This window comes from Dendrobates tinctorius, unplaced genomic scaffold (assembly GCF_039654945.1).
Source record: "Dendrobates tinctorius isolate UK_male_01 unplaced genomic scaffold, ASM3965494v1 ptg000086l, whole genome shotgun sequence".
In the NCBI taxonomy this organism is placed as follows: domain Eukaryota; kingdom Metazoa; phylum Chordata; class Amphibia; order Anura; family Dendrobatidae; genus Dendrobates; species Dendrobates tinctorius.
In genome coordinates, this window is record NW_027361754.1 from 70,106,594 (window position 1) to 70,133,081 (window position 26,488).

The window sequence follows — 26,488 nt, forward strand, 5'->3', positions numbered from 1 at the left end:
TCACAGCTGTGCCATCGAGCCTGTCACATAGCGCTCAGATATTCATTGGGCCTCACACAATCCAAAAGTGTACAGTGTCCAAAAGTGTGTGCAGAGATTCAAAATCTCACTTATTCTCTAGTCACTTAGGTCACAGCTGTGCCATCGAGCTTGTCACATAGCGCTCAGATATTCATTGGGCCTCACACAATCCAAAAGTGTCCAGTGTCCAAAAGTGTGTGCAGAGATTCAAACTCTCACTTATCCTCTAGTCACTTAGGTCACAGCTGTGCCATCGAGCTTGTCACATAGCGCTCAGATATTCATTGGGCCTCACACAATCCAAAAGTGTCCAGTGTCCAAAAGTGTGTGCAGAGATTCAAACTCTCACTTATCCTCTAGTCACTTAGGTCACAGCTGTGCCATCGAGCTTGTCACATAGCGCTCAGATATTCATTGGGCCTCACACAATCCAAAAGTGTCCAGTGTCCAAAAGTGTGTGCAGAGATTCAAAATCTCACTTATTCTCTAGTCACTTAGGTCACAGCTGTGCCATCGAACTTGTCACATAGCGCTCAGATATTCATTGGGCCTCACACAATCCAAAAGTGTCCAGTGTCCAAAAGTGTGTGCAGAGATTCAAACTCTCACTTATCCTCTAGTCACTTAGGTCACAGCTGTGCCATCGAGCTTGTCACATAGCGCTCAGATATTCATTGGGCCTCACACAATCCAAAAGTGTCCAGTGTCCAAAAGTGTGTGCAGAGATTCAAAATCTCACTTATTCTCTAGTCACTTAGGTCACAGCTGTGCCATCGAGCCTGTCACATAGCGCTCAGATATTCATTGGGCCTCACACAATCCAAAAGTGTCCAGTGTCCAAAAGTGTGTGCAGAGATTCAAAATCTCACTTATTCTCTAGTCACTTAGGTCACAGCTGTGCCATCGAGCTTGTCACATAGCGCTCAGATATTCATTGGGCCTCACACAATCCAAAAGTGTCCAGTGTCCAAAAGTGTGTGCAGAGATTCAAACTCTCACTTATCCTCTAGTCACTTAGGTCACAGCTGTGCCATCGAGCTTGTCACATAGCGCTCAGATATTCATTGGGCCTCACACAATCCAAAAGTGTCCAGTGTCCAAAAGTGTGTGCAGAGATTCAAACTCTCACTTATCCTCTAGTCACTTAGGTCACAGCTGTGCCATCGAGCTTGTCACATAGCGCTCAGATATTCATTGGGCCTCACACAATCCAAAGTGTCCAGTGTCCAAAAGTGTGTGCAGAGATTCAAACTCTCACTTATCCTCTAGTCACTTAGGTCACAGCTGTGCCATCGAGCTTGTCACATAGCGCTCAGATATTCATTGGGCCTCACACAATCCAAAAGTGTCCAGTGTCCAAAAGTGTGTGCAGAGATTCAAAATCTCACTTATTCTCTAGTAACTTAGGTCACAGCTGTGCCATCGAGCTTGTCACATAGCGCTCAGATATTCATTGGGCCTCACACAATCCAAAAGTGTCCAGTGTCCAAAAGTGTGTGCAGAGATTCAAACTCTCACTTATCCTCTAGTCACTTAGGTCACAGCTGTGCCATCGAGCTTGTCACATAGCGCTCAGATATTCATTGGGCCTCACACAATCCAAAAGTGTCCAGTGTCCAAAAGTGTGTGCAGAGATTCAAACTCTCACTTATCCTCTAGTCACTTAGGTCACAGCTGTGCCATCGAGCTTGTCACATAGCGCTCAGATATTCATTGGGCCTCACACAATCCAAAAGTGTCCAGTGTCCAAAAGTGTGTGCAGAGATTCAAACTCTCACTTATCCTCTAGTCACTTAGGTCACAGCTGTGCCATCGAGCTTGTCACATAGCGCTCAGATATTCATTGGGCCTCACACAATCCAAAAGTGTCCAGTGTCCAAAAGTGTGTGCAGAGATTCAAACTCTCACTTATCCTCTAGTCACTTAGGTCACAGCTGTGCCATTGAGCTTGTCACATAGCGCTCAGATATTCATTGGGCCTCACACAATCCAAAAGTATCCAGTGTCCAAAAGTGTGTGCAGAGATTCAAAATCTCACTTATTCTCTAGTCACTTAGGTCACAGCTGTGCCATCGAGCCTGTCACATAGCGCTCAGATATCAGTGGGCCTCACACAATCCAAAAGTGTCCAGTGTCCAAAAGTGTGTGCAGAGATTCAAAATCTCACTTATTCTCTAGTCACTTAGGTCACAGCTGTGCCATCGAGCCTGTCACATAGCGCTCAGATATCAGTGGGCCTCACACAATCCAAAAGTGTCCAGTGTCCAAAAGTGTGTGCAGAGATTCAAAATCTCACTTATCCTCTAGTCACTTAGGTCACAGCTGTGCCATCGAGCTTGTCACATAGCGCTCAGATATTCATTGGGCCTCACACAATCCAAAAGTGTCCAGTGTCCAAAAGTGTGTGCAGAGATTCAAACTCTCACTTATCCTCTAGTCACTTAGGTCACAGCTGTGCCATCGAGCTTGTCACATAGCGCTCAGATATTCATTGGGCCTCACACAATCCAAAAGTGTCCAGTGTCCAAAAGTGTGTGCAGAGATTCAAAATCTCACTTATTCTCTAGTCACTTAGGTCACAGCTGTGCCATCGAGCCTGTCACATAGCGCTCAGATATCAGTGGGCCTCACACAATCCAAAAGTGTCCAGTGTCCAAAAGTGTGTGCAGAGATTCAAAATTTCACTTATTCTCTAGTCACTTAGGTCACAGCTGTGCCATCGAGCCTGTCACATAGCGCTCAGATATCAGTGGGCCTCACACAATCCAAAAGTGTCCAGTGTCCAAAAGTGTGTGCAGAAATTCAAAATCTCCCCTGTCCTATAGACACCTTGTTTTACATACTATATAGTTTGTTGGATTTTGTCTACATTTCTACCAAAAATGAGGAAGGCTGGTGGAAGAGGCCGTGGAATTGGGCGGGGGTTGGCAGCTGGTAATGATGGTGTTGGTGGTGGATCTGATGGTAGTGGCAAGAGCAAAATAGGACCGAATGCAGGAGGTGTTGAGCCTGCGTCATCGTCTGGCTACATAAGGCCTCGAACGCTTAGTTTTCTAGGAGTTGGCAAACCGCTTTTAAAGCCAGAGCATCAGGAAAAAGTTTTGTCTTACATTGCTGACTCAGCCTCCAGCTCTATCGCCTCCTCTTCTTCAGTTGTAAAAAGTAAAAGCACTGAGTCGTCATTGGAGGCTCATGTTCATGAACCACACCTTTCCTTGTGTCCTTCACCCCAACCAAGATTGAAGGATGACGCAGGCCATACTACTGATTACTCCATGGAGCTGTTTTCACATACCATGCCTGGATTATCAAGTGAAATGGTGAATTACCCAGGCCAAGATGAATCTGACATGGAGTGCACTGATGCACAGCCGCTGATGGATGATTCTGCTGGTACATTCACTCAGAGCACTACATTGTCCTCGCAGTGTACAGAGCCAGATTCTGACCCTGATGAGACTCAGGTGCCCCTTCCCGCACACTATACCACCATACACGGTGACACAGAGGAAGGTGCACATGACATAGAAGAGAAGGTGATGGATGACCCAGTTGTTGACCCAGATTGGCATCCATTGGGGGAAGAGGGTGCTGCTTCCAATATCTCAGATGAGGAGCATCCACAGCAGACATCGACATCGCAACAGCTGTTATCTGGCAGGCCCGGAGCACTCCAAAGACAGGTTCCAAACATCAAAAGAGTTGCTGGACAGCTTGTCCAGAGGGTCAAAAGATCACAGCGTGCTAGGCCGCAAAATGTCTGCCAAAGTAGGAAGAGTGCAGTGTGGCACTTTTTTGAACAAAATCCTCATGATCAGGGAAAGGTTATCTGTAAGAAGTGCGCAAAGACCTTTAGCCGAGGGAAAAATCTGAAAAATTTGAATACCAGTTGCATGCTTAGACATTTAACCAGCATGCACTTGCAAGCGTGGACACAACACCAAACCTCAAGTGCCACATGTGCAACTGATCACAACGAAGGTAGTCAGCAACGCTACATTGTTTCCCCCACTGTAAGCCCACCGGTTAGCACAGCAGCAAATGTTGAGGTGTCGTTGCAAGGCCACAGCAGTCAGGGAATCCCACTGTTATATCAACGAAAGACTGATTCTAGGCCATCAGAAAGAACACCAACTCCATCACCATCATCAACCCTCTCTCAGTCCGCCCTGTCCACCGCTACTTCCACCATATGCAGCTCTCAAGTCCAGCTCACCCTCCCAGACACTATGAGTAGGTCAAGAAAGTACTCAGTCTCTCATCCGTGTACACTGGGTTTGAACACCCACATTGCCAAACTAATCTCGTTTGAGATGATGCCCTTTCGGTTGGTGGAAAGCACAGCTTTCCGCGAACTCATGGCCTATGCAGTACCACGCTATGACCTACCCAGTCGCCACTTCTTCTCTCGCAAAGCCATCCCAGCCCTACACCATCATGTGAAAGACTGCATTGTCCATGCACTCAAGCAGTCAGTGAGCGGAAAGGTGCACCTCACAACTGATGCATGGTCCAGTCGGCATGGCCAGGGCCGTTACGTGTCCATCACTGCGCACTGGGTTAATGTGGTGGATGCAGGGTCCACCGGGGACAGCGGTGGTGGGACAGTGCTGCCTACCCACGGTATAGGAAACAGTTGGCTGTAGGCGTTCGACCCTCCTCCTCCACCTCCTCCAGAAGCGAAAGCTCGTCCACAGAGCGCAGTCGTACGAGCACTCCATCTGCAGCTGCCACTGTTGCACACGATGTGTCCCCCTATCGAGCAGCTAGTGAAAAGCGTCAGCAGGCTGTGTTGCAGATGATGTGTTTGGGCGACAGACACACCGCCGAGGTGCTGGCCGAGTACTTGAAGCGACAAACTGAGTCATGGCTGGGCAGTGTACATCTTGAGGCAGGCAAGGTAGTTAGTGATAACGGCCGTAATTTTGTGGCAGCCATAGCCCTTTCAAAACTCAGCCACATACCTTGCTTGGCTCACACCTTGAACCTGGTGGTGCAGTGCTTCCTCAAAAATTATCCGGAGTTAACAGCCCTGCTCCAGAAGGTGCGAAGACTGTGCGCGCACATCCGCCGGTCGCCTGTACACTCCGTTCGTATGCAGAAGCTGCAGCGATTGCTCCACCTTCCCAACCACCGCCTCATTATCGACATTGCAACAAGGTGGAACTCCACCCTGCACATGGTGGAGCGGCTGTGCGAGCAGAGGAAGGCCATAATGCATTTGTGGGAGGATACACGGCCAGGCACGTTGAGAGCAGACATGGAGTTGACAGGTGTGCAGTGGTCGAAGCTGAAAGACCTTTGTAAAGTCCTTCAGTGTTTTGAGGAATGCACACGGCTGGTAAGCGCAGACGACGCCATCCTAAGCATGAGCATCCCACTTATGCGTCTGCTCATGCAAACTTTGACGCACCTTAAGGAGCAGGCGTCTGCAGCCAATGTTGATGAGGAGGAAGAGGAGGAGGGAATCCTTGATGACATTCAGCCATTGTCTGCTCAGGGACCTCTCCTGGACGAGGTGGAGGAAGAAGAGGAGGAGGAGGAGGATGATGGGGATGATTACTTAGGGGAGGAGGATGCATCTCGTGGGGCAAGTGAAAATGTTGGCGTGGCAAGGTCTGGTACAGGGTTTGTGCGTGACTGGAGGGATGTGGATTTGCCAGAAAGTGCTCCTCCACCCAGCACTCGCAGTGCATCATTGACACCGGGAACATTGGCCCACATGTCAGATTATGCCTTGCAGATCCTAAAAAGGGACCCCCGCATTGCCAAAATGATGAACGATGACGACTACTGGTTGGCCAGCATCCTGGATCCACGCTATAAAGGCAAATTACAAAACATCATGCCACAGGAGAACCTTGACCTAATATTGGCTAATAAACAAGCAACTCTGGTAAATCGGTTGCTTGAGGCATTCCCAGCACACAGCAGCGGTGATGGTTCTCACACGAGCCGTACGGGCCGGGGGCAGCTTGGCAGAGGTGTTCGTGGTGCACACAGCAGAAGTGGCGTTGGAGACAGGGGTTTCATGACAATGTTGTGGACTGATTTTTCAAATACCGCTCACACAACTGGTAATACTGCATCGATGGAAAGTGACAGGAGACAGCAGTTGTCAACTATGGTAACAAACTACTTTTCCTCCCATATCGATGTTCTCCCACACAGGTCATTCCCCTTTGACTATTGGGCCGCTAAACTGGACACCTGGCCTGAATTGGCACAATATGCCTTACAGGAGCTCGCTTGCCCAGCTGCAAGTGTGCTATCGGAAAGAGTCTTCAGTGCAGCTGGATCAATCCTGACAGAAAAAAGGACCCGTCTGTCAACCCAAAATGTGGATGATCTAACCTTCATTAAAATGAACCACGCATGGGTTTCCAAGGATTTTGTCCCACCTTCCCCTGATGACACATAGGGTGACAGAAAAATGGCTTGCTTTGGTCCACCTCTCCCTGGTACTTCACCTATTTCGCCTTTTGCATCAGCTGAATGTCCAACATCAACATATGCCACTTTCTAAAACTCCCTAACTGTGCTGCCTCCCCCCCCATGGCCGGGGTCACCACCTACCGCACGACACCGTGCGAGTGCCGTTGCCCTGGACAGGTGGGTAGGCCGACTCTTGGGCGCGGGCACTGGCACAGGGTCCCTCATAGTGCAATCAAGTGTCTCTGACGGTGGTGGTGCACACCCGCCGTCAGACACACGGCTGTACTATGAGGGGCCCAGTGCCAGTACCGACGCCCACGAGTGGGCCCCCCTTGCTTGGGCAGGGCCCCAGCATTTGCAATCTTTACCTCTCCCTGCTCCTCCGCTGTGTAATCTGGGCCGTCAAATCCATACTGTGCCTGACACCGTCTGAGCCTGCCTCCTGAAACATATATTTTGAATGTGTACGCTATCCATACATGTTATCCAGGGATACGGTACCCTTTCTAACCTTTGTGCAATCACGTGCAATCCATACTGGGCCTAACACCGTCTGAGCCTGCCTCATGCTGTATAGACATAAATTTTGAATGTGTACGCTATCCATACATGTTATCCAGGGATACGGTACCCTTTCTAACCTTTGTGCAATCACGTGCAATCCATACTGGGCCTAACACCGTCTGAGCCTGCCTCATGCTGTATAGACATATATTTTGAATGTGTACGCTATCCATACATGTTATCCGGGGATACGGTACCCTTTCTAACCTTTGTGCAATCACGTGCAATCCATACTGGGCCTAACACCGTCTGAGCCTGCCTCATGCTGTATAGACATATATTTTGAATGTGTACGCTATCCATACATGTTATCCAGGGATACGGTACCCTTTCTAACCTTTGTGCAATCACGTGCAATCCATACTGGGCCTAACACCGTCTGAGCCTGAATCCTGAGACATATATTTTGAATGTGTACGCTATCCATACATGTTATCCAGGGATACGGTACCCTTTCTAACCTTTGTGCAATCACGTGCAATCCATACTGGGCCTAACACCGTCTGAGCCTGAATCCTGAGACATATATTTTGAATGTGTACGCTATCCATACATGTTATCCAGGGATACGGTACCCTTTCTAACCTTTGTGCAATCACGTGCAATCCATACTGGGCCTAACACCGTCTGAGCCTGAATCCTGAGACATATATTTTGAATGTGTACGCCATCCATACATGTTATCCAGGGATGCGGTACCCTTTCTAACCTTTGTGCAATCACGTGCAATCCATACTGGGCCTAACACCGTCTGAGCCTGCCTCCTGAGACATATATTTTGAATGTGTACGCTATCCATACTTGTTATCCAGGGATACGGTACCCTTTCTAACCTTTGTGCAATCACGTGCGATCCATACTGGGCCTAACACCGTCTGAGCCTGCCTCCTGAGACATATATTTTGAATGTGTACGCTATCCATACATGTCATCCAGGGATACGGTACCCTTTCTAACCTTTGTGCAATCACGTGCAATCCATACTGGGCCTAACACCGTCTGAGCCTGCCTCCTGAGACATATATTTTGAATGTGTACGCTATCCATACTTGTTATCCAGGGATACGGTACCCTTTCTAACCTTTGTGCAATCACGTGCGATCCATACTGGGCCTAACACCGTCTGAGCCTGCCTCCTGAGACATATATTTTGAATGTGTACGCTATCCATACATGTTATCCAGGGATACGGTACCCTTTCTAACCTTTGTGCAATCATGTGCAATCCATACTGGGCCTAACACCGTCTGAGCCTGCCTCATGCTGTATAGACATATATTTTGAATGTGTACGCTATCCATACATGTTATCCAGGGATACGGTACCCTTTCTAACCTTTGTGCAATCACGTGCAATCCATACTGGGCCTAACACCGTCTGAGCCTGCCTCATGCTGTATAGACATATATTTTGAATGTGTACGCTATCCATACATGTTATCCGGGGATACGGTACCCTTTCTAACCTTTGTGCAATCACGTGCAATCCATACTGGGCCTAACACCGTCTGAGCCTGCCTCCTGAGACATATATTTTGAATGTGTACGCTATCCATACATGTTATCCAGGGATACGGTACCCTTTCTAACCTTTGTGCAATCACGTGCAATCCATACTGGGCCTAACACCGTCTGAGCCTGCCTCATGCTGTATAGACATATATTTTGAATGTGTACGCTATCCATACATGTTATCCAGGGATACGGTACCCTTTCTAACCTTTGTGCAATCACGTGCAATCCATACTGGGCCTAACACCGTCTGAGCCTGCCTCATGCTGTATAGACATATATTTTGAATTTGTACGCTATCCATACATGTTATCCGGGGATACGGTACCCTTTCTAACCTTTGTGCAATCACGTGCAATCCATACTGGGCCTAACACCGTCTGAGCCTGCCTCATGCTGTATAGACATATATTTTGAATTTGTACGCTATCCATACATGTTATCCGGGGATACGGTACCCTTTCTAACCTTTGTGCAATCACGTGCAATCCATACTGGGCCTAACACCGTCTGAGCCTGCCTCCTGAGACATATATTTTGAATGTGTACGCTATCCATACATGTTATCTGGGGATACGGTACCCTTTCTCACCTTTGTGCAATCACGTGTAATCCATACTGGGCATGAGAACGGCTGGCGAGCTGTTAAGCAAGCTACAGCACCTGACCAGACAAGTACAGGGATTCCCTAGCGAGGAGACTTATTTGATTGTTTTCAATGTTGGGACAGCAATTTTTGGGGAGCACTATACTCTGGAGAATGATAGATGGGGCCCACCATACACTGGAACATTCCAAAGGTGGACATCAGACACTGGAGCAGCATTTACAGGGCCCATTATACACTAGAGCATTAGAAATGGGGCCCATTATGTTTGGAGCATTATTTGGGCCCATAAGACAGTGGAGCTTCATCCATGGGGACCAACATATACTGTAGCATTATGTGGAGCTCATCATATACTGTTTCAAACATTATATGGGACCAATGATTCTGTATGGAGAAATAGATGGGCCTCGTCATGAGATGTAAAAAGTGAGGTATTTTTCATTGTACTATACCGCTATTTCTCTGCCGTATCGGAGCATGATGAGTTGTGGTATGTGTTAAAGGGGCGCTCTTTCGCCCAGGGCACATGAAAACCTGGAGCCAGCCCTCCCCCCCCACAGTTTATAGCCAAATAACCCCCATTTTTCAGTGCGTAACTTGTATTATGAAGTTAATTAAGGTTGACAAGCTTAAGTAAGAAGAATTGATGCTTTTGGCATTCAAATGGGCACTGTAGGTGTGTTTCCTGTCCTCCTCTCACTGCCGACTTTTATTCCCCATTGACTTACATTGGGTTTCGTGTTTCGGGACGACCCCGACTTTTCCCTATAATCGGACGATCTTGCTCGACCCGACTTTTGGAAAAGTCGGGTTTCACGAAACGAAACGCGACCCTAAAAAACCAAAAGTCGCTCAACTCTACTATTAACGCTTCTTTTTTTTATAGCATTCTTACCTTGCAGCATTGTTTCCACCCCTGACTAAAACTTTTGCACATTAGTATACATTAATATTCAAACGCTGCACACCGATTTTTATAAGTGCATTTAATCACCACTTGCTTGTCAATAACAGACTCTTGTAGGACCTACAGTATGGAAAATCCCTTTAAGATTATTTTTTTCTACCCTGTAGGCAACAACTCTTGATAAACTTGGAGTATGTAGCTTTGAAAATTTTTTTCGTTTTCTCCAAAAAACATTTGTATCTACGGTGAAGGATGATCCAGAAGTCTTCAAGAAAGACTTACAATTTGGAGGCGTCCCGGTGAGATTCTACCAGCCCCGATCTCCTTCACTTGGTGGCAGAAAAGGAGTCATGTTCTTTCATGGAGGAGGATTTTTGTCTGGAAGTATTGGTAAGAAAATCAAAGCTGTGGTTTAAAGATTGATATATTTTGAGAAGAATTTGTCTAGTCATTTGTTGAGTGGCTGTTGCACTTGATTACGTCCACAGAGGATTTATCTCCTGTGTAGTTTCGGCAGCAACAAAATTTCCACAGAATCCACTGTGGATTTTGCTGCAGAATTTAGAAATGTTGCAGAAAAGGTGAAATCCGTGGTCAAATTTCTGCAGCATAAATTGAGATGCAGTGAATGTCATAGCTGCAACAATGGACAATTTATGCTGCGGATTTTCTCGGCAGGATGAAGATGAGATTTCGTAATGTCATCCGCGATGTTGATAGCTTTCAGATCTTAGGGCTCTATTTGGAAGGCTCTATAACAGAGATAATGAGGAATAAGTCATCAGGGAATCCACGCACCGTTTTACAAGTCGCATGCACAAGGTTCTGTAAGGTGCATGAACCATAATCCTAAAAATGCTAAAGACAGCATAAGGGACAGCTGTTGGCCAATGACTCTTTCAACCAAAACTTAATTCCACGTTCTTGATCAGAATGCTCAGCTTGGCTGATATTGTATTTTAATTTCAATGATACAGTTCATTTCACTTTTTACATGTGTCATTCAGAAGTTGGGGTACATAAGGAGTTTACTTTAACTTTGTTGTAGAATGATTCACACACACTAGGGGTGGGATTGAGGTTTCTCCCTCCGATTTGGGAGAACCGATTGTTAAAATTCTCAGAATAGTCAGGAAGCAGTCACGTGATCCGTCCGATTCTGTAGGTTTGCCGGTTCCAAAGTAATGTGCATTCTCGTAGTCACAGGAAGACTTCACCACATTCAAACAAGCAAATTTCACATTCAAGTCGGCCCTCACCTGAAATAAACAAGACTACTTCACCACCCTTATAACTTTTTTATCCTACAACCCCAAACAGTTATTCAACACATTTAACTCCCTCCCCTGCCTCCACTGCCCCTTCTGATCCCTTTAATCTCTCTGCAGAAGACTTTGCTGCATATTTCAAAAATAAGACATTCCAAACAAGAAATATCTTTACTGCCCATTCACCACAACCCCTACGTATAACAGGTCACTTCCTCATAACCTTCCTCCCCACTATCACTGAAAGAGAGCTTACTCATCTTCTCTCCGAATTGTACCTCACCACTTGAGCTCTCCAGCCTTTCCTGTCCCACCCCCTCAGCAACTTCACCACCAGGCCCGGATTGATTAGATGCCCGCTGGGCCGGCGGCTCTGAGCTTCAAAATGGGCCGCCGGCCCTTTAATCTTCTGCACAGGCCCTGGTGCATGCGCTGATCAGGGCCACAGACTATGGGGCTATAGGGCCCCTGTGAGGCAGAGGCCCGCCTGCCCCCAGCGCCGACTCCCCCCGCGGCTGCATTAAACTGTATCGGCGTCATAGACGCCAGTACAGTTCAAAGCAATGATGGAAGAGAGAGCGTCAGCTTACACTCCCTCTCCCATCATTCCCCACTCTGCCTCTGACACACAGCGGGTGCTTGAGGATGTCATCGCGCACTCACTGTATACCAGGCAGAGCAGGAGACAGGAACAGCGCGGGCACAAGGAGAGGTGAGGATAGTGTGTTTTTTTATGCAAAAGTGAGTACTGTCTGGACTATGGGGCCATTCTCGGGGGGGCTGTGCTGTATACAATGCGGGGCTGTACTGTATACCATGGGGGCTGTGCTGTATACCATGTGGGGCTGTGCTGTATACCATGTGGGGCTGTGCTGGGCTGTGCTGTTTAACATGTGGGGCTGTGCTGGGCTGTGCTGTATAACATGTGGGGCTGTGCTGTTACCATGTGGGGCTGTGCTGTGCTGTATACCATGTGGGGCTGTGCTGTATACCATGTGGGTCTGTGCTATATACTATGTGGGCTGTGTTGTATACTATGTGGCTGTGCTATATACTATGTGGGCTGTGTATATACTATGTGACAGTGTTATATACCATGGGGGGTACATTATACATTACATTATATGGGGAGGCTCTGTTATATAATATGGGGGGCAACATTATATTTTATGGGAAGGTGGGCTGTATTATATTCTATTCGGGGCTACATTATATTCTATGGGGGGCTGTATTATATCTATTATATTCTATGGGGGGGTGTTATGAATGGGTCACCAAGGAGAAAAAACAACACAAACTAAGTCTCAGAAAACCAGAGAGGTTGGTAACTATGCAGATTGCAGATCCCTGATCCTAACCACACAACTAGCAGCAGTCGTGGAGCGTACCTACGATGAATCTAGATGCCTCATCACAACCAGAGGACTACATAAGCCTAAAGCAAGAAAAGGGGAAAACTAGCTGCCCCAGAGCAGACCCCAAAGGAAAGACAGCCCCCACACATGTATTGACGGTGAAACAAGATGAAAACACAAACACAGGCAGGACAATAGGCTGAGCAAACGATGGGGCCAAACTAACTACAAAGGACAGGAAAGGAAAGACACTGTCTGCAATCTGCCAAAAACCCTACAAAAATAATGTCCAACACTTCTGATAGCAAAATTAACCCTGAAGTCACTAGACTTCTCCCTCTATATCAGCACTCTGAAATATTCTGAGACAGAGCAAAAAGAGGCCAATCTAATACGGGACAAAAAAGGCAAATTGGCAAATACAGATAAATAAGAGTGGAAATTCAGCACAGCCCCAGCCGGGGCTGGCTGACCACACAAAAAACTGAATAGACCAACAAAAGCAAGTGTGAACATTAGCAAAAAAACTTAGCTTGAGAAGACTGGAACAGAGCTGAAGTCCAAGACCTGAGAAGCAGACTGAATCACCAGCACCAGGATAGGGCGTCGGCTGTCTTATATCAAGTCTGATACTCCAGAGATCCAATCATTATCCTCATCATCAGGTGGCAGATCACTACCAATTAAACCAACCTCACTACCTCCTGTCACCACCAGTGGGAGAACGGAAGGAGAACTCTCAACTGGTGGAGCAGAAAATGAGTTCACAACAGGGATGATTGCATCATACTCTATGAGGGGGCTACATTGTATTCTATGTGGCGTGCATTATATTCTATGGGGGCTACATTATACTCTGAGGGGGCTGCCATATATTCTATGGAGGGGCTGCATTATATTCTATAGGTGGTTACATTATATTCTGAGGGGTGGCTACATTATACTATAAGAGGGGGGCTGCATTATATTGTATGGCGGGGTTGCATTATACTTTGTGGGGTGGCTGCATTATGTTCTATGGGGCGGCTGCATTATACTATATGTGGGTTGCATAATACTGCATCGAGGACTATGGGGAATACATTATACTATGTGAAGAACTATGGGGTGCATTATACTATGGGAAATGAATTGTACTACATGGATGACTGGCGGTGTATTATAATATATGAAGCACTATGAGGAGTGTATTATACTATATGGAAGACGGAGCAGTGTATTATATTATATAGAGGACTTAGTGTATTTTAATATATGAAGGGTTATGAGGAGTGTATTATACTATATGGAGGACTATGGGGCACATTATCTTATATGGAGGACTGTGGGGTGTGCACTGTAGATGTGCTGCTGATAACATGATACTGTATGAGGACAGATTGATCCATTAGTGAGTGTCCTGTCCCCATCATTCTTTCTCAGACGGTGGAAAGAGGCCAGGAAGCAATATGTTAGCATTTGGGGCCCCATTTTAAACTTTGCCCAGGGCCCCACTTAAATCCGTCAGCTTGTGAGCACGGCCCTCGTCAGTGCGGTAAGCAGGAGAGTGCGCACCAGGGCCTGTGAAGAAGTTTGAAAAGCCCGCCGAGTGCACAGGACGCCTGACAGGTACCGGACTGGATGCTGGAGGCAGAGCCGCGCTGCTGAGGAGCGACTGTGAGGTAAGTATACAAAGCTTCATTTTGTTCCTTACAAATTGATGGGTGAGGGGGGAGGTGGAGGAACTGTACATGATGATGGGGAAGAAGTAAGGGGGACTGCGCATGATGATGTGGGGGTTAAAGGGGAACTGCACATGATGCACATGATGATTTTGAGGGGCTAAGGAACTGTACATGATGTGGGGGTTAAAGGAGGACTGCTCATGATGAGGTGGGGAGGGGGGTTAAAGGGGGACTGCACATGATGATGGGGGTTAAAGGGGACTGCACATGATGATTTGGGGGGTTAAAGGGGGACTGTACATGAAGATGTGGGGGTGGTTAAAGGGAGATTGCACATGATGATGGAGAAGGAGTAAGGGGGACTGCACATGATGATGGGGGTTAAAGGGGGACTGCAGATGATGGGGGAAGGAGTAAGGGGGACTGCACATGATGACAAGGGAGGGAGTAAAGGGGATTGCACATGATGATGGGGGTTAAAGGGGGACTGCACATGACGATCTGGGGGGTTAAAGGGGGACTGAACATGATGATATGCGAAGGGGGGTTAAAGGGGGTCTGCACATGATGACGGGGAAGGAGTAAAGGGTACTGCACATGATGAAGTGGGGAGAGGGGGACTGCACATGATGAAGTGGGGGAGGGGACGGGAGACTATGAATACTCACTGCTCTCTCGATGAACAGTCCCGGCGTGCAGAGAGCACTGAGTATTCCGGCAGCTGACTTTCATCTTGCAAGCAGCACATGACATCACTGCCATGAGCTGCTTACAAGCATAAAGCAGCTGCTAGCATCAGAACAAGATGCTGCGAGGGAGAGCCAGGTAGGTAAGTTTATTGGTTTGTTTTTTGTAATCTTTTCTGATGGGGCCATGTATATCAGGATAAGGAAAGGATGGAACCAATCATATCAGGATAAGGATGGGGCCATGCACACTCGGACTGGGATGGGGACAATCATAACACTTAAAGGATGGAGCCCTGCATATCAGGATAGGGATAGGACCATGCATACTTGGATGAGATGAGGATCCTGCATACCAGTATAGGGATGAGGGCGATCATTCCTGCCAGAATAAGGATGAGGTGGACCATTCCTACCAGGAGAGGGATGAGGAGCTATGCATACTAGGATGAGATGGGGCCTTGCATACCAGGATAGGGATGGGGCTCTGCATGCTAGGATGAGATGGGGACCCTGCATACCAGTATAGGGATGAGGAGACATGTATACCATGATGGGGATGAGGGCCATGCATACCAAGATGGGGATGAGGGAGCCATAGGTATCAGGATGCGGAGACCATATTTTCCAGGATAGGGAATATTAAGTACAGAATTTACCACATTTTTTGCTTCAGGTTTTTTTTCCCCCTAATTTCCCCCTCTAAAACCTACGTGCGTCTTATAGTTTGAAAAATACGGTTTATATATTGGAAAACCCATTTAAATGGATTATGCCAAGTAATTGTCATGATTCAGGTTGGATCTGACAGATAAATGCACAAAGTAACCTTTTTTTTCCTAAGCTGTGCTTAAGTTTGGTTTTTGCCCCCGGTGGCCATTAGGAGTATTGCACTATGGTGTCGTTTTTTCTAAGCTTGTCCCCGGTGGTGGTGAGCGTCATTGCACTCTAGTTTCTTTAGTTAAGTGTACATGATTATAATGCAGGTGTGATTGCTGGCTCTGCTATAAAAGAGTCACAGGTGTTGCAATCAGTGTTGGTCGCGGAAGGAGCTGGAGAGCGTTCCTTGCAGCACTGTCTTAGCCCTTGTGTTAAAGGAGTCATAGGGGATTTTCTTGTAGCTCTGATAGAGCTTGGTGGCAGAGATTCAGGAGGAGAGCTGCATGCTGGTGGTGGACTCTGTTGCCAGGAGCAAGTGCAGCAGAGTAAAGCTAAGTTGTGTTTCCCTGTTTGTTTTTTTCCTTAGTGTGTATTAGTACAGCGGTGGGGCCAGTGCCTGTGCCACCCAGCTCCCTAGCAAGGGATAGGTGTAGGGTGTGCTAGGGCGACAGGTTTCTGATCGGCGCCCGGTGCGGAGCCGGCATAAGGAACATTAGGAGCGTTAGGGACACTGACTCAGGGGAGTGCAGGAGGTCTCCACATCCCCTTTCCCTATCACAGGGCCCACCATTGTAACTGTTTCCCTTCCCTTTGTCTTGTTGTTTTAGTTACCGGACTGCGAGCCGTGTCACACAGGACAGTATCACGTGCCGCGTCCTGTTGTACTAGTTACCGGCCTGCTGGTCGCGTCACACAGGACGGGTCCACGTGACAGTAATCCACTATTCCGAGACCTATGTAGTTGCTGGGGTACGACCGCTGGGACCCCCATGATCCTGAGAACTAACACTCTAAAGAAGAGATCTATCATGCGCACTGCGGCGCCATTCACACATGGCTCTTCAAATAACGCCTTTAAGAGGAGTGTTGAAGGGCACGACAAAGTATAGCAAAATCCACTGATCGGGTGTTCTGGGAGCATTATAGTATGTGGGCTGGTGGGGTTTGTGTGGCAGGGCTGCTTTTTTGTCCCAGTTCGGCCCTGTTCACCATCATGCTCTAACCCACTTCTTCAACCTATTGCTAACTTCTGCTACCTTTCCGTCTGTTTTCAAACATGCCATAATCATGCCTATCTTGAAGAAGCCATCCTTTAAGCCAACCTTTACATCCAGCTATCGCCCCATATCTCTTCTCCTGTTTGCATCCAAACTCCTCAAACAGCATGTCCGTTCTGAACTTTCCTCCCATCTCTCATCTAACTCATTCTCTGATCTTCAATCCAGCTTCTGTCCCCATCAGTCCACTGAAACTCCCCTGACCACAACTACTATTGACTTACTGCCAAAGATAACATGCAATTCTCTATTTGCCTCCTTCTAGACCTGTCCTCTGCCTTCAACACAGTCGACCACTACCGCCTACTACAAATCCTCTCTTCCCTTGGCATCAATGACCTAGCTCTCTTCTGGATCTCCTACCTTTCCAAGCACATATTTAGTGTCACCCACTCCCACATTATCTCCATATCCCGCAATACTCTTCTCAATCTATACCTTTGGCCTGGGACAAGTCATAAAGTCCCATGACTTATATTACAACCTATATGCTGATGATACTCAGATTTACCTCTCTGCCCAAATGTCACTTCTCTGCTGTCGAGAATCCAAGAGAGTCTATCAGCCATGTACTGCTTCTCATCACACTTTGTGAAGCTAAATGTGGACTAAACTGAACTCATTATCTTTCCCCATCTCACCCAATTCTGCTAACTGATCTAACACAATAAATAATACATTACATCATCCTTTCACCTGTACAGGAGGTCCGATGCCCTGACTTAACCCTCGACTTTGCCGGGTCCTTCAAACTGCAACTCAAAAATATTTTCAGAATCCATCTTTCCTTATCTTTGAATCTAATAAAATACTGTACTTGATCAGGTGAACAGATTGTTTTCAATGGTAAAAAAAAATCATTGCTATTGGCAGTGCATCACCCCTTAGATTATGTGCTGCCAATAACACAATTCTGTATGGGGACAGAATGATCATATTAGCGATCATTTTTCATAGGCCTGCTGGAAAACGAGCTCAGAACAACTTAATCTTTAAAACAACAATATGCTTGATTTTCTGTTAATTTTTTATTATAAATATCCATTGTTTGGCTTGCTACATTATCACTTACAGCATATAGATTCTTCTCTGTCTCTGAATATGGTTCGTAGCTGTGGGCAATAGAGTATTTTTATATTTTTACTGTGTTCTGATATTATAGACCTTTTTGTAGAATTGATGGAAGAATAGCAGGAACTAATGTCTTGTTTATTTGGTTTTAGATCGCTATGACCTTTACTGTCTACACATCACTAAAAATTCTGGTGCCGTGGTGGTCTCTGTTGGGTAAGGTGTCATAAGTTCCTTATGTCATCACAGTAGTGAGGATGAGAGGGGAATCAGTTTGTAGGTATTGTGTGACCACTAGTATGGATAAAAGATGGCATGACCAGTTGTTTTCGACAACTGCTCCACTTTTTGTCTGTAGTAGTCGAAGGCTTGTCCAAGCCTGGAACATGAATGGCTTCCATAGTAAAGCTAATTTGAATTTCCTTAAATATTCTCACAAGTAATGTTATTAAAAAGTGTGGTTTATGTAAGACAAACTCTACCACATACCCTTTTAAAGTGTTTTGAAGTAACAGAAGGATTTCACCAACTCAGGACTAAACTTTAGCACTTAGGGCTTGGAGTAGCTACAAACAGCGGCTCTTAATCTTGAGGACTTAGCCTGACCATAGCTCTTTTTCATGGTTAATTTCAAGGGTAATTAATAATACCTTATGCAAATTACCTCCAAATTTAGAAAACTTGGTGGCGGCTGGAAACAATTTATATGGGGAACCTTTATTATCCAGATATTGAATCTTTCTATATCACAACCCCAATGATACATTTTTTATTAATTTTAGTTACCGCCTGGCACCAAACCACAGATGCCCGACTGCATTTGATGACTGTCTCAAGGCTACAGTTCACTTCCTAAAGACAGCAGAAGATCATGAAGTCGATCCTTCTTCTATTATCATATGTGGAGACAGTGCCGGGGGCAATCTTACAGCTAGCGTTTGTCAAGCTCTTGTAGGTAGATCAGATCTTCCAAAACCTCTTGCCCAGGTGATGATATACCCAGTGATTCAGATGGCGGACTTCAATTTACCCTCATATCAACAGAACAAGATGGTCCCTTTGTACCTCCGATCACTTGCGTTACACTCCACATTGACATACATAGGTGGTGATTTGTCTTTGTCGAAAGAATTGATAAAGGGCAGCCATGTTCCTCCTGAGCTAAGACAGAAATTAAGCAAGTGGTTGAGTTCTGAAGAATTTAAGGTCAAAGGCTACAAACCTCACATCATGGCACCCTTTAATAAAGACATTTATGTAAATGTTAAGAAAGCTCTCGACTTTCCATGTTCTCCATTATTCTCTGATGATGCTGTGATCCGACAACTACCACAGGCCTACATACTAACATGTGAGTTTGATATTGTCCGTGATGATGGGATACTCTACAAGAAACGACTGGAGGACAATGGAGTCCCAGTCACATGGTATCATGTTAAAGATGGCTTCCATGCGATTGTCAGCTTCTTTGGTCAACCTGAAGTGATATCTGGAAAGCTGGCTATGGATAATGTTGTTTCTTTTATTAAAAATCTTTGAGACCTTTGCGTGGTAATTTGCGTTTGAGATCACGTGAGATTTTATATGTTCTGCATCAAATTATGGATTTCAGCTTCATACCATGAGGCCTTATACAAAATTGTAACCACTTACTATAGGGTTTATATCATTTCTACATATATAATATTTTTGCAGTTTTTGGGTTTTTTTTGCGCATCTTTGGGCATGACGTTTTGTACTGACAATTTATAAGACTTTTTTTCATGCGCTTTTCTAGTTTCATATAAAACATGAGAGATGGCGTGGAAAGAAATGACACCTAAAAGCTTCACTGTTTAAATAAATAATCTAAAAAAATAATGACCTTAAAATGTAGCAAAAGTGAGCAAAAATGTGGCTCGTTAGTGCAGCATAGCCCACACCCTTCCTAACTAAGCCCTCTCCGCAAAGTCATGCCTACTTTTAGAGTCAGATGCTAAGAATGTTTTAATTACATAATAAATCAATTAAAAATTAGATGAGTGGCACAAAATGTGGTGTATTTTTTGTTAAATGGGTTGTCTAGACTTGTGACTGCAGACTTGTGAATCCTCACAAATTTCACTGTGTGCTGTGAGTATTCTCCGGTGCCAGCACCAAGAGCGACGGACACGTACGTTACTGCAAGTATTTCATTTGCATACATGTGGTCACGTGCCAATTAGACAAGTGCGGGCTCACTCAATGCAAGTGTATTGAGCCTAGTCTAGTCGGAATGTGGCCGGAAGTATGGAAAGCACATATTTTTGGTCACATGACCACCCTCTCCCAGCTGCGGCACCGGAGAATCCTTACAGTGCGCTATGTGAGTAGCGTGACTGCAGACTTGTAGCCTGAGGCCACACAACCCCTAAAAGTTGAAATTCGCTGACAATAGTATATCTGCCCTGCATGCAATGGGAATGTCAGGCCAAACAAGACCCCGACTAACAAAAGGCCAGTAATATCAGGAGCCGCTGTGACAGCAATCTAACAGGGGGCAGTGACTTTTTCACATGGTTCATATAGATGTGGGTAAATATGTATACTTATGCATTAAAAATTAATTGAAAATAAATGATGACATGGTCACTTGGAAATACGGAATTACTATTTTACACCAATCTAATATTGTCATATTGTCATTTTTTTAAATAAAGTTGTCTTTTAATGTATTCCATTTTCAGCTGGAGTCTAATTTTTAGGCGGTTTTATGGGAGAAGTATGGGAGGAGATAGAGACAGACATGTTGCTAAGGATGTGTATATAACATATACTGTATCCATAGCAACTAGCAGCAAAAAAAATGGCCTAGTTGCTCATAGCAACCTATTCAAGCTCAATTTTAGGAAATAAAAGCTGGGCTTTTTGATTGGTTGCTATGGGTGACATGACAATGTTTTTACATCAGCAAAATAGAAGAACTGGTTAGATGAGGTCTTGTGGGTGATGGCATTTGACAAAATTGGGCAAAGTGCTGAAGAAGGGGAAAGGCGCTTGAAAGTAGAGCCATTACCAATCTCATCATCAAAAAGGCAGAACATGAAGCTCCTTGGGTCCCAATCCAGAATCGGCACCAGAGCCACATGCATAGCATTGGCCTCCACTTTCAGGGCACAGACTTTTTGGACCCTCCGGACTCCAGGGCCTGTGTGCATTGCAAACCTCTGCCCCTGCTCATCCTCTATCATTTTTCAGATTAAAGAAGTGCAGAACAAATCTGTTTTTAGCATCTATCTACAGGGGTAATCCAGCGTCGCTCATTGCACCATGCAGAAGGGAGTAGCGCATTAAAAACAAATGGCAGAATATCAGATTTTGTGGATAATCCGATGCCTGTGTTTGCAGCACATTTTGACTTGACCATTAATTCATGTGATTTCTTCTGCATACTTTCAAGTCAGATTTATTTACTTTCTATGCCCATCTGATAATCCAGAACATTTAATAATCCAGCAAATTTCAATTTACACTGATAAAAAGTCTACTGTCTAGATATTCTGTGTTAGCGGTCACTACAGGTTATCCATTAATATGGACTATGTCCTCAAAGCTAGAACTTTCTTATCTTCTCATTAAATAAAGTCATGAAAAAAACTGAGTACACCTCTTTAAATTCTATGATTTTGTGTGTTGTGACAAAGTCACTGGCAAAGTGCTGGAGCAGAGATATGCATCCCTGCGGTTATTAGCTTCAATAATATGAACCTAGAAAAATGCTCCAGCACAGTAAGTGCGGAGAGGGGTTAATCGGGAGTCATTCAGTGTTGGGTGTGCCTGGAGATGTGAGCTCCAGAGCTGTGTGTGAAGATAAGGGAAGTTGAACCTTTTTAATGTTTGTTTCCATAGTGGACGGATTTCCGCAGCAACACGGACTGTGCCATTTGTTTTGTTGTTTGTTTCCCATCAGGCCAGAAGGGCCTTATTTATCTTGCTAATGCTGCCCTAGTTTATGCTGTACCTAAATGAACCAGTGAAAAATTTAAAGACACAGCGTTCCAGTAATGCCGGACTGGACCACAGGCCTCTAAAAGGGAGGCCAACATGACAGGGTTGAGGGGACCTATAGGGAGCTGTACGCGGATGGGGTTAATGGATTTGAAGGACTTTAGGGTGGAAATCAGAGCCGAGTGGTGTAGGTGGGTGGGATAGGTGGAGCCGGAGCGGGGTACTATAAATAAGGGGATCATCTTTCAAGGGGCAACCATTTTAGGTGCCCCTACTAGAGCACGAAAAGCTGTACGTACCTTACGATGGAGGTCGAGGCAGTCTTACAACAGCTACGTGAGGCTGCTGATTCAAGGGATGCTGGCTGGCTGCAGGCATCCATCTGGGTCGCCCTCCCAGGACTGTGGGGTACTCGGTACCGGGCCGGTCTCTCAGATGGGGAATGTCACAGCAGCGGTGACCCGGTCCGTGGCCTTGGGCACCCATGTATAAGGGGTTGAGTTGGGAATAAAGTTTATAGATGACTGATTCGTGACGCCACCTGTGGTGTTCGGCAAGGGAGGTGTTAAGCCGACCCTGCATGTAGATCCTCTGGGACTGATGGTGTAGTGCAGCTATGATGTTGTAGCCCTCCACAGGCAGGGCTGTAGTCCCAGGGCAGTGTAGATAAAGGGTTAGGAAGATGGTGCAGTGTTTGGCCCAGAGATGTAGCGGTGCGGAGGATGTTGCGGGAAGGAGGCAAGGACACAACAGGGTGCAGTTTCTTTACCTTTACTTGGCAAACACAGTCCAGGGTCCTGGTTACAGATGGCACAGGAGCAGGCTAGCCTGGAAGCAACTCAGGTATCTCTCTATCAGATGGGTTGTGTAGTCTCCTTCCTAGCACTGGCTTGAGGTACTTGCAGTACAGTGTTACTCTGAAGTTCCTCCTTCTTATCTTCTCTTAGAACTACCTCGTATGGCAGACAGCTGTAGCCCTCTATCTCTCTTGGCTCACCCGTCGCTGTTGTGCCTCCGAGTCTTAATTGGGAATAGAGCATTTACAGCTTCCTATTCCTCTGGTTTCTGTTGCAGGACCTTCAGTATCCATACAACCGTGGAGACCAGGCTCCAGATCATGCACTCTCACTGGGAGGGAGCTCTCTATCCTCAGCTCAACCTCCAGCTTCTCTCTCCACATCTACACTCGTTGCCCTCCTCACACTAACTAATTTCCCCTCCTGGCCCTCAGAGTGCGCTCCTCCCCCAATCTTGGTTCAGAGCTCCCTCTGCTGGCCTGGAGTGGGAACTGTGTTGCATGACATGATTAACTGCTAGAGAGACCCTTCCTTGCTTCCAAGCATGACATCACCCTCCCTGGAGGAAGGTAATGCCATTGTGGTGACCATACTCCTGGGGGCGCCACACATCCAGGGCCTGCTACAAGGTGGGGGAACAGGGCATGTGCACGCACAAGAGGGACGCCAGCCTCGGAGATCTAGGCCTCCGGAGCGCCTGAGTCCCAAGGCCCGGCGCAGAATGAGGAGCCCCTCCGGGGACCCTCCGGCAGGAAACGCGGGCCACAGGCCGAGGGCATGCTGTTCCAGAGGCGGGAGGAATCCGCAACCACAGCGGGACCTGCAGTGGAGGGAAGTGTCGGCTCTCCCCTCATCAGAGGCGGCTGCGGGAGGTATGGATCCGGGCAGTGTTGCAGCTGGTGCTCAGCTGGGAGAGAGCCTCATTCGGCGGCAGCAGGAAGGGAGTCGGGCAGCATGGGGGCCAGCAGGCTGGGCGCCTTCGCAATGGACCCGGTGTGTTGGCTCTGCCCACCCGCCAGCGGCGGCAATTTCAAACCCGGGCTTGGGTGCAGCTGAGGCATCACCGCAACGGTCCACCACTCAGCAAATCACGGGGACCAGGAGAGACACAGCGTAGCAGGCTGCAAGGCACGGAGCGGCTGGTGAGCATATACCGGTTAGCTCCGCCCACTCTTAAGCTCCTGTCAACTATCTCAGGAGCGATATGCGGGGCCATGCAGAAATAGTGGCAGGGGAGGGGGGAGGGGGGCATGAATGGGTGGGGGTCCACCTTGGGTTCTGGGGTCCAAAATGATTTTAGCCTGGGGGGAGGTGTCGGCAGTTATCAGGGCCATGGGCAGCATTCAGCCGGCTCCAGCACTGCAGCCTTGCAGCCTGCACATCGGGGGACCGCAACTCCAGCAAGCATCGCAGCGGACCAGAGAGTCCGGCTGTATGGATCCTCGAATACCACGGGTCTCCAGGACACCACGGAGCATGGCAGGGTTCATCGGCATCTGGATCCCGGATTCGCGGCTGCTGGGATCACAGCGCCCAGTCAGTCAGGTGAGGCTGGACCATTAATTACTGTTCAACCGGTGCTAGCGGATGGGAGTGGGAGTGGGGGTGCATTCGCAAGGGGCGCTGGTGCCGGTATGGGTGTAATTTTGCAGGGTTTGAGTGAGTTGTGGAAGCTGTGGGAATCTGGAGTGGGTTGGGGTGAGTCTTCACCTTTATCTGCATGGCTAGGTAACCCAGGTGTTGAACTTATGGCTGGTAGTGGGGCTGCAGGTTCACCCAACGCAGTAGTAGATTTGACGACGGGGAGTTCGGCTAATGTCAGCATGTCGTCAGCAGTCGAGGGTGAGTTGCCTGAGTGTGTGTCTCAGTCGAATGACAGGAAAGATAATGCACAGAGGCTGGATGACGCGGCCAGAGGTGAGGTGTATGTTTATTTTGAGGGACCTCTAGGAATGCATCTCAAGCAGGATGTAAGAGACAGGTTTTGGAAAGGGGAATATGTGCATGGCTAGGTAACCCAGGTGTTGAACTTATGGCTGGTAGTGGGGCTGCAGGTTCACCCAATGCAGTAGTAGATTTGACGACGGGGAGTTCGGCTAATGTCAGCATGTCGTCAGCAGTCGAGGGTGAGTTGCCTGAGTGTGTGTCTCAGTCGAATGACAGGAAAGATAATGCACAGCGGCTGGATGACGCGGCCAGAGGTGAGGTGTATGTTTATTTTGAGGGACCTCTAGGAATGCATCTCAAGCAGGATGTAAGAGACAGGTTTTGGAAAGGGGAATATGTAGACATATTTTCCCTGCTACCCCCTGAATGTTTTAATCTGGACAGGGTAAGAAGGAATGAATCAAAAAAAAGAGGACGAGGAAAGGAGGAGGTATCTGTTAATTCCTCGTACGTTCAATAATTGGTTGCAGAGAACTGTTCGGCGCTTTTTTGCTACATGGATACAATTGGGGAGGCTTATAGGGTGTATGGGGAACAGGGTGGGCTCAGATATGATGAGCAATTCCGCCAACGAAAGGCGGCCCGGCCGAGCATTAGATGGGCTCATAAAAATATTGCTTTATGGATGAGGTTGACCGCCCCAAGTAGACCAGGACAGGGTATGCAGTCATCTCATGGGGGCACCGGGGGTCCGGGGCACTCGGTGGCAATGCAAAAAGGGCTGAGCTTCTCGTTTAATGAGGGAGCCTGTAGATTCGGGGCCAAATGCAAATTTAAACATGAATGTTCCTCCTGCGGTGGTAACATGGGTTATCAAAATGCTTTAGGGGTGGAGGCCAAAAAGGTACAGACAGTACTGGAAAAAGGAGTAACACCAGTACACCTGGAAGAAATGAAGCAGTTTCTAAATAAATTCCCTGATAAGGATGCGGCAACGTTATTGAGGGAAGGTTTCAGAGATGGGTTCAGAATTCCTTTTGTGAATGTTTCAGTGAAGTTATCAACAAAAAATTTGAAATCGGCTATCGGATTTTTCATATCGTGGTGGCGCTGTCGTTGTGGCCAGGGAGCGTTCGGGATAGGAAGATTTGTTTTGGCTGTGAAACGGCTGGGTCGGTAAAGGCTATCAATTCATTGTCGTCATCGGATCAAGCAGTACTAAGAGTGTTGCACCATTTGGTTTGGATGGGCTTGAGTTTGAATGTCTGGATTACGGCGTCGTTGGGACAGACAGCAATTGTCCCTAATATGGAAGCTCTTTTCTGTTTACAGCAGGATCGGGCACGAGAATTTTCCTCTCAAGCGTAATCTTTACGGATGGCGTGTCCGGAAGCATTGTGGAACCTACCATTGGGGCAGTGAGAAATTTGCTAACCAGATCCTTGGCATCTGGCCAGGGCTGCCACTAGGAATTTCGGGGCCCCATACTGGCAAAATTTTCGGGGCCCCCTTTAGACTCCGCCCAGGCTCCATCCAGCCCCGCCTCCACCACTCGAACTGTCCACAGTCCCACCGCTCTCTGTTGGATAAACTCCACTTCTCACCTATCACACATTAACAGTTCCCATCACCAGGTCACACATATAGCCAGCAGCTTTTGCTTTGGCCAAAAGATTGTTTTAAGTCGCCACCATAACAGGGTAGACACTTTTGGCCAGGCCCTACTCTACTGTAACCTATTAAATATTTGTTAAAATATGCAATACAATTTAGGTATATTTTTATTTATTTTTCAATTTTTTAAAATGA

General features: G+C 46.9%; 1 protein-coding gene across 2 annotated transcripts in view; it reads left to right on the forward strand.

The window, feature by feature from the left end:
- Positions 1–20,722, forward strand: part of LOC141097998 (arylacetamide deacetylase-like 4) — a 46,442-nt gene extending 25,720 nt beyond the window's left edge. Inside the window, exons 2-4 of one of the 2 annotated variants that reach the window (XM_073585578.1) lie at positions 10,300–10,438; positions 18,182–18,245; positions 18,812–20,722. In XM_073585578.1, coding sequence (XP_073441679.1) covers positions 10,300–10,438; positions 18,182–18,245; positions 18,812–19,568 — 960 coding nt within the window. In that variant the 3' untranslated portion in view covers positions 19,569–20,722. Of the gene's footprint in view, positions 1–10,215; positions 10,439–18,181; positions 18,246–18,811 lie in introns of both variants that reach the window. The other variant, XM_073585577.1, reaches the window with a different exon arrangement.
- The last annotated feature ends 5,766 nt before the right edge of the window (positions 20,723–26,488 follow it).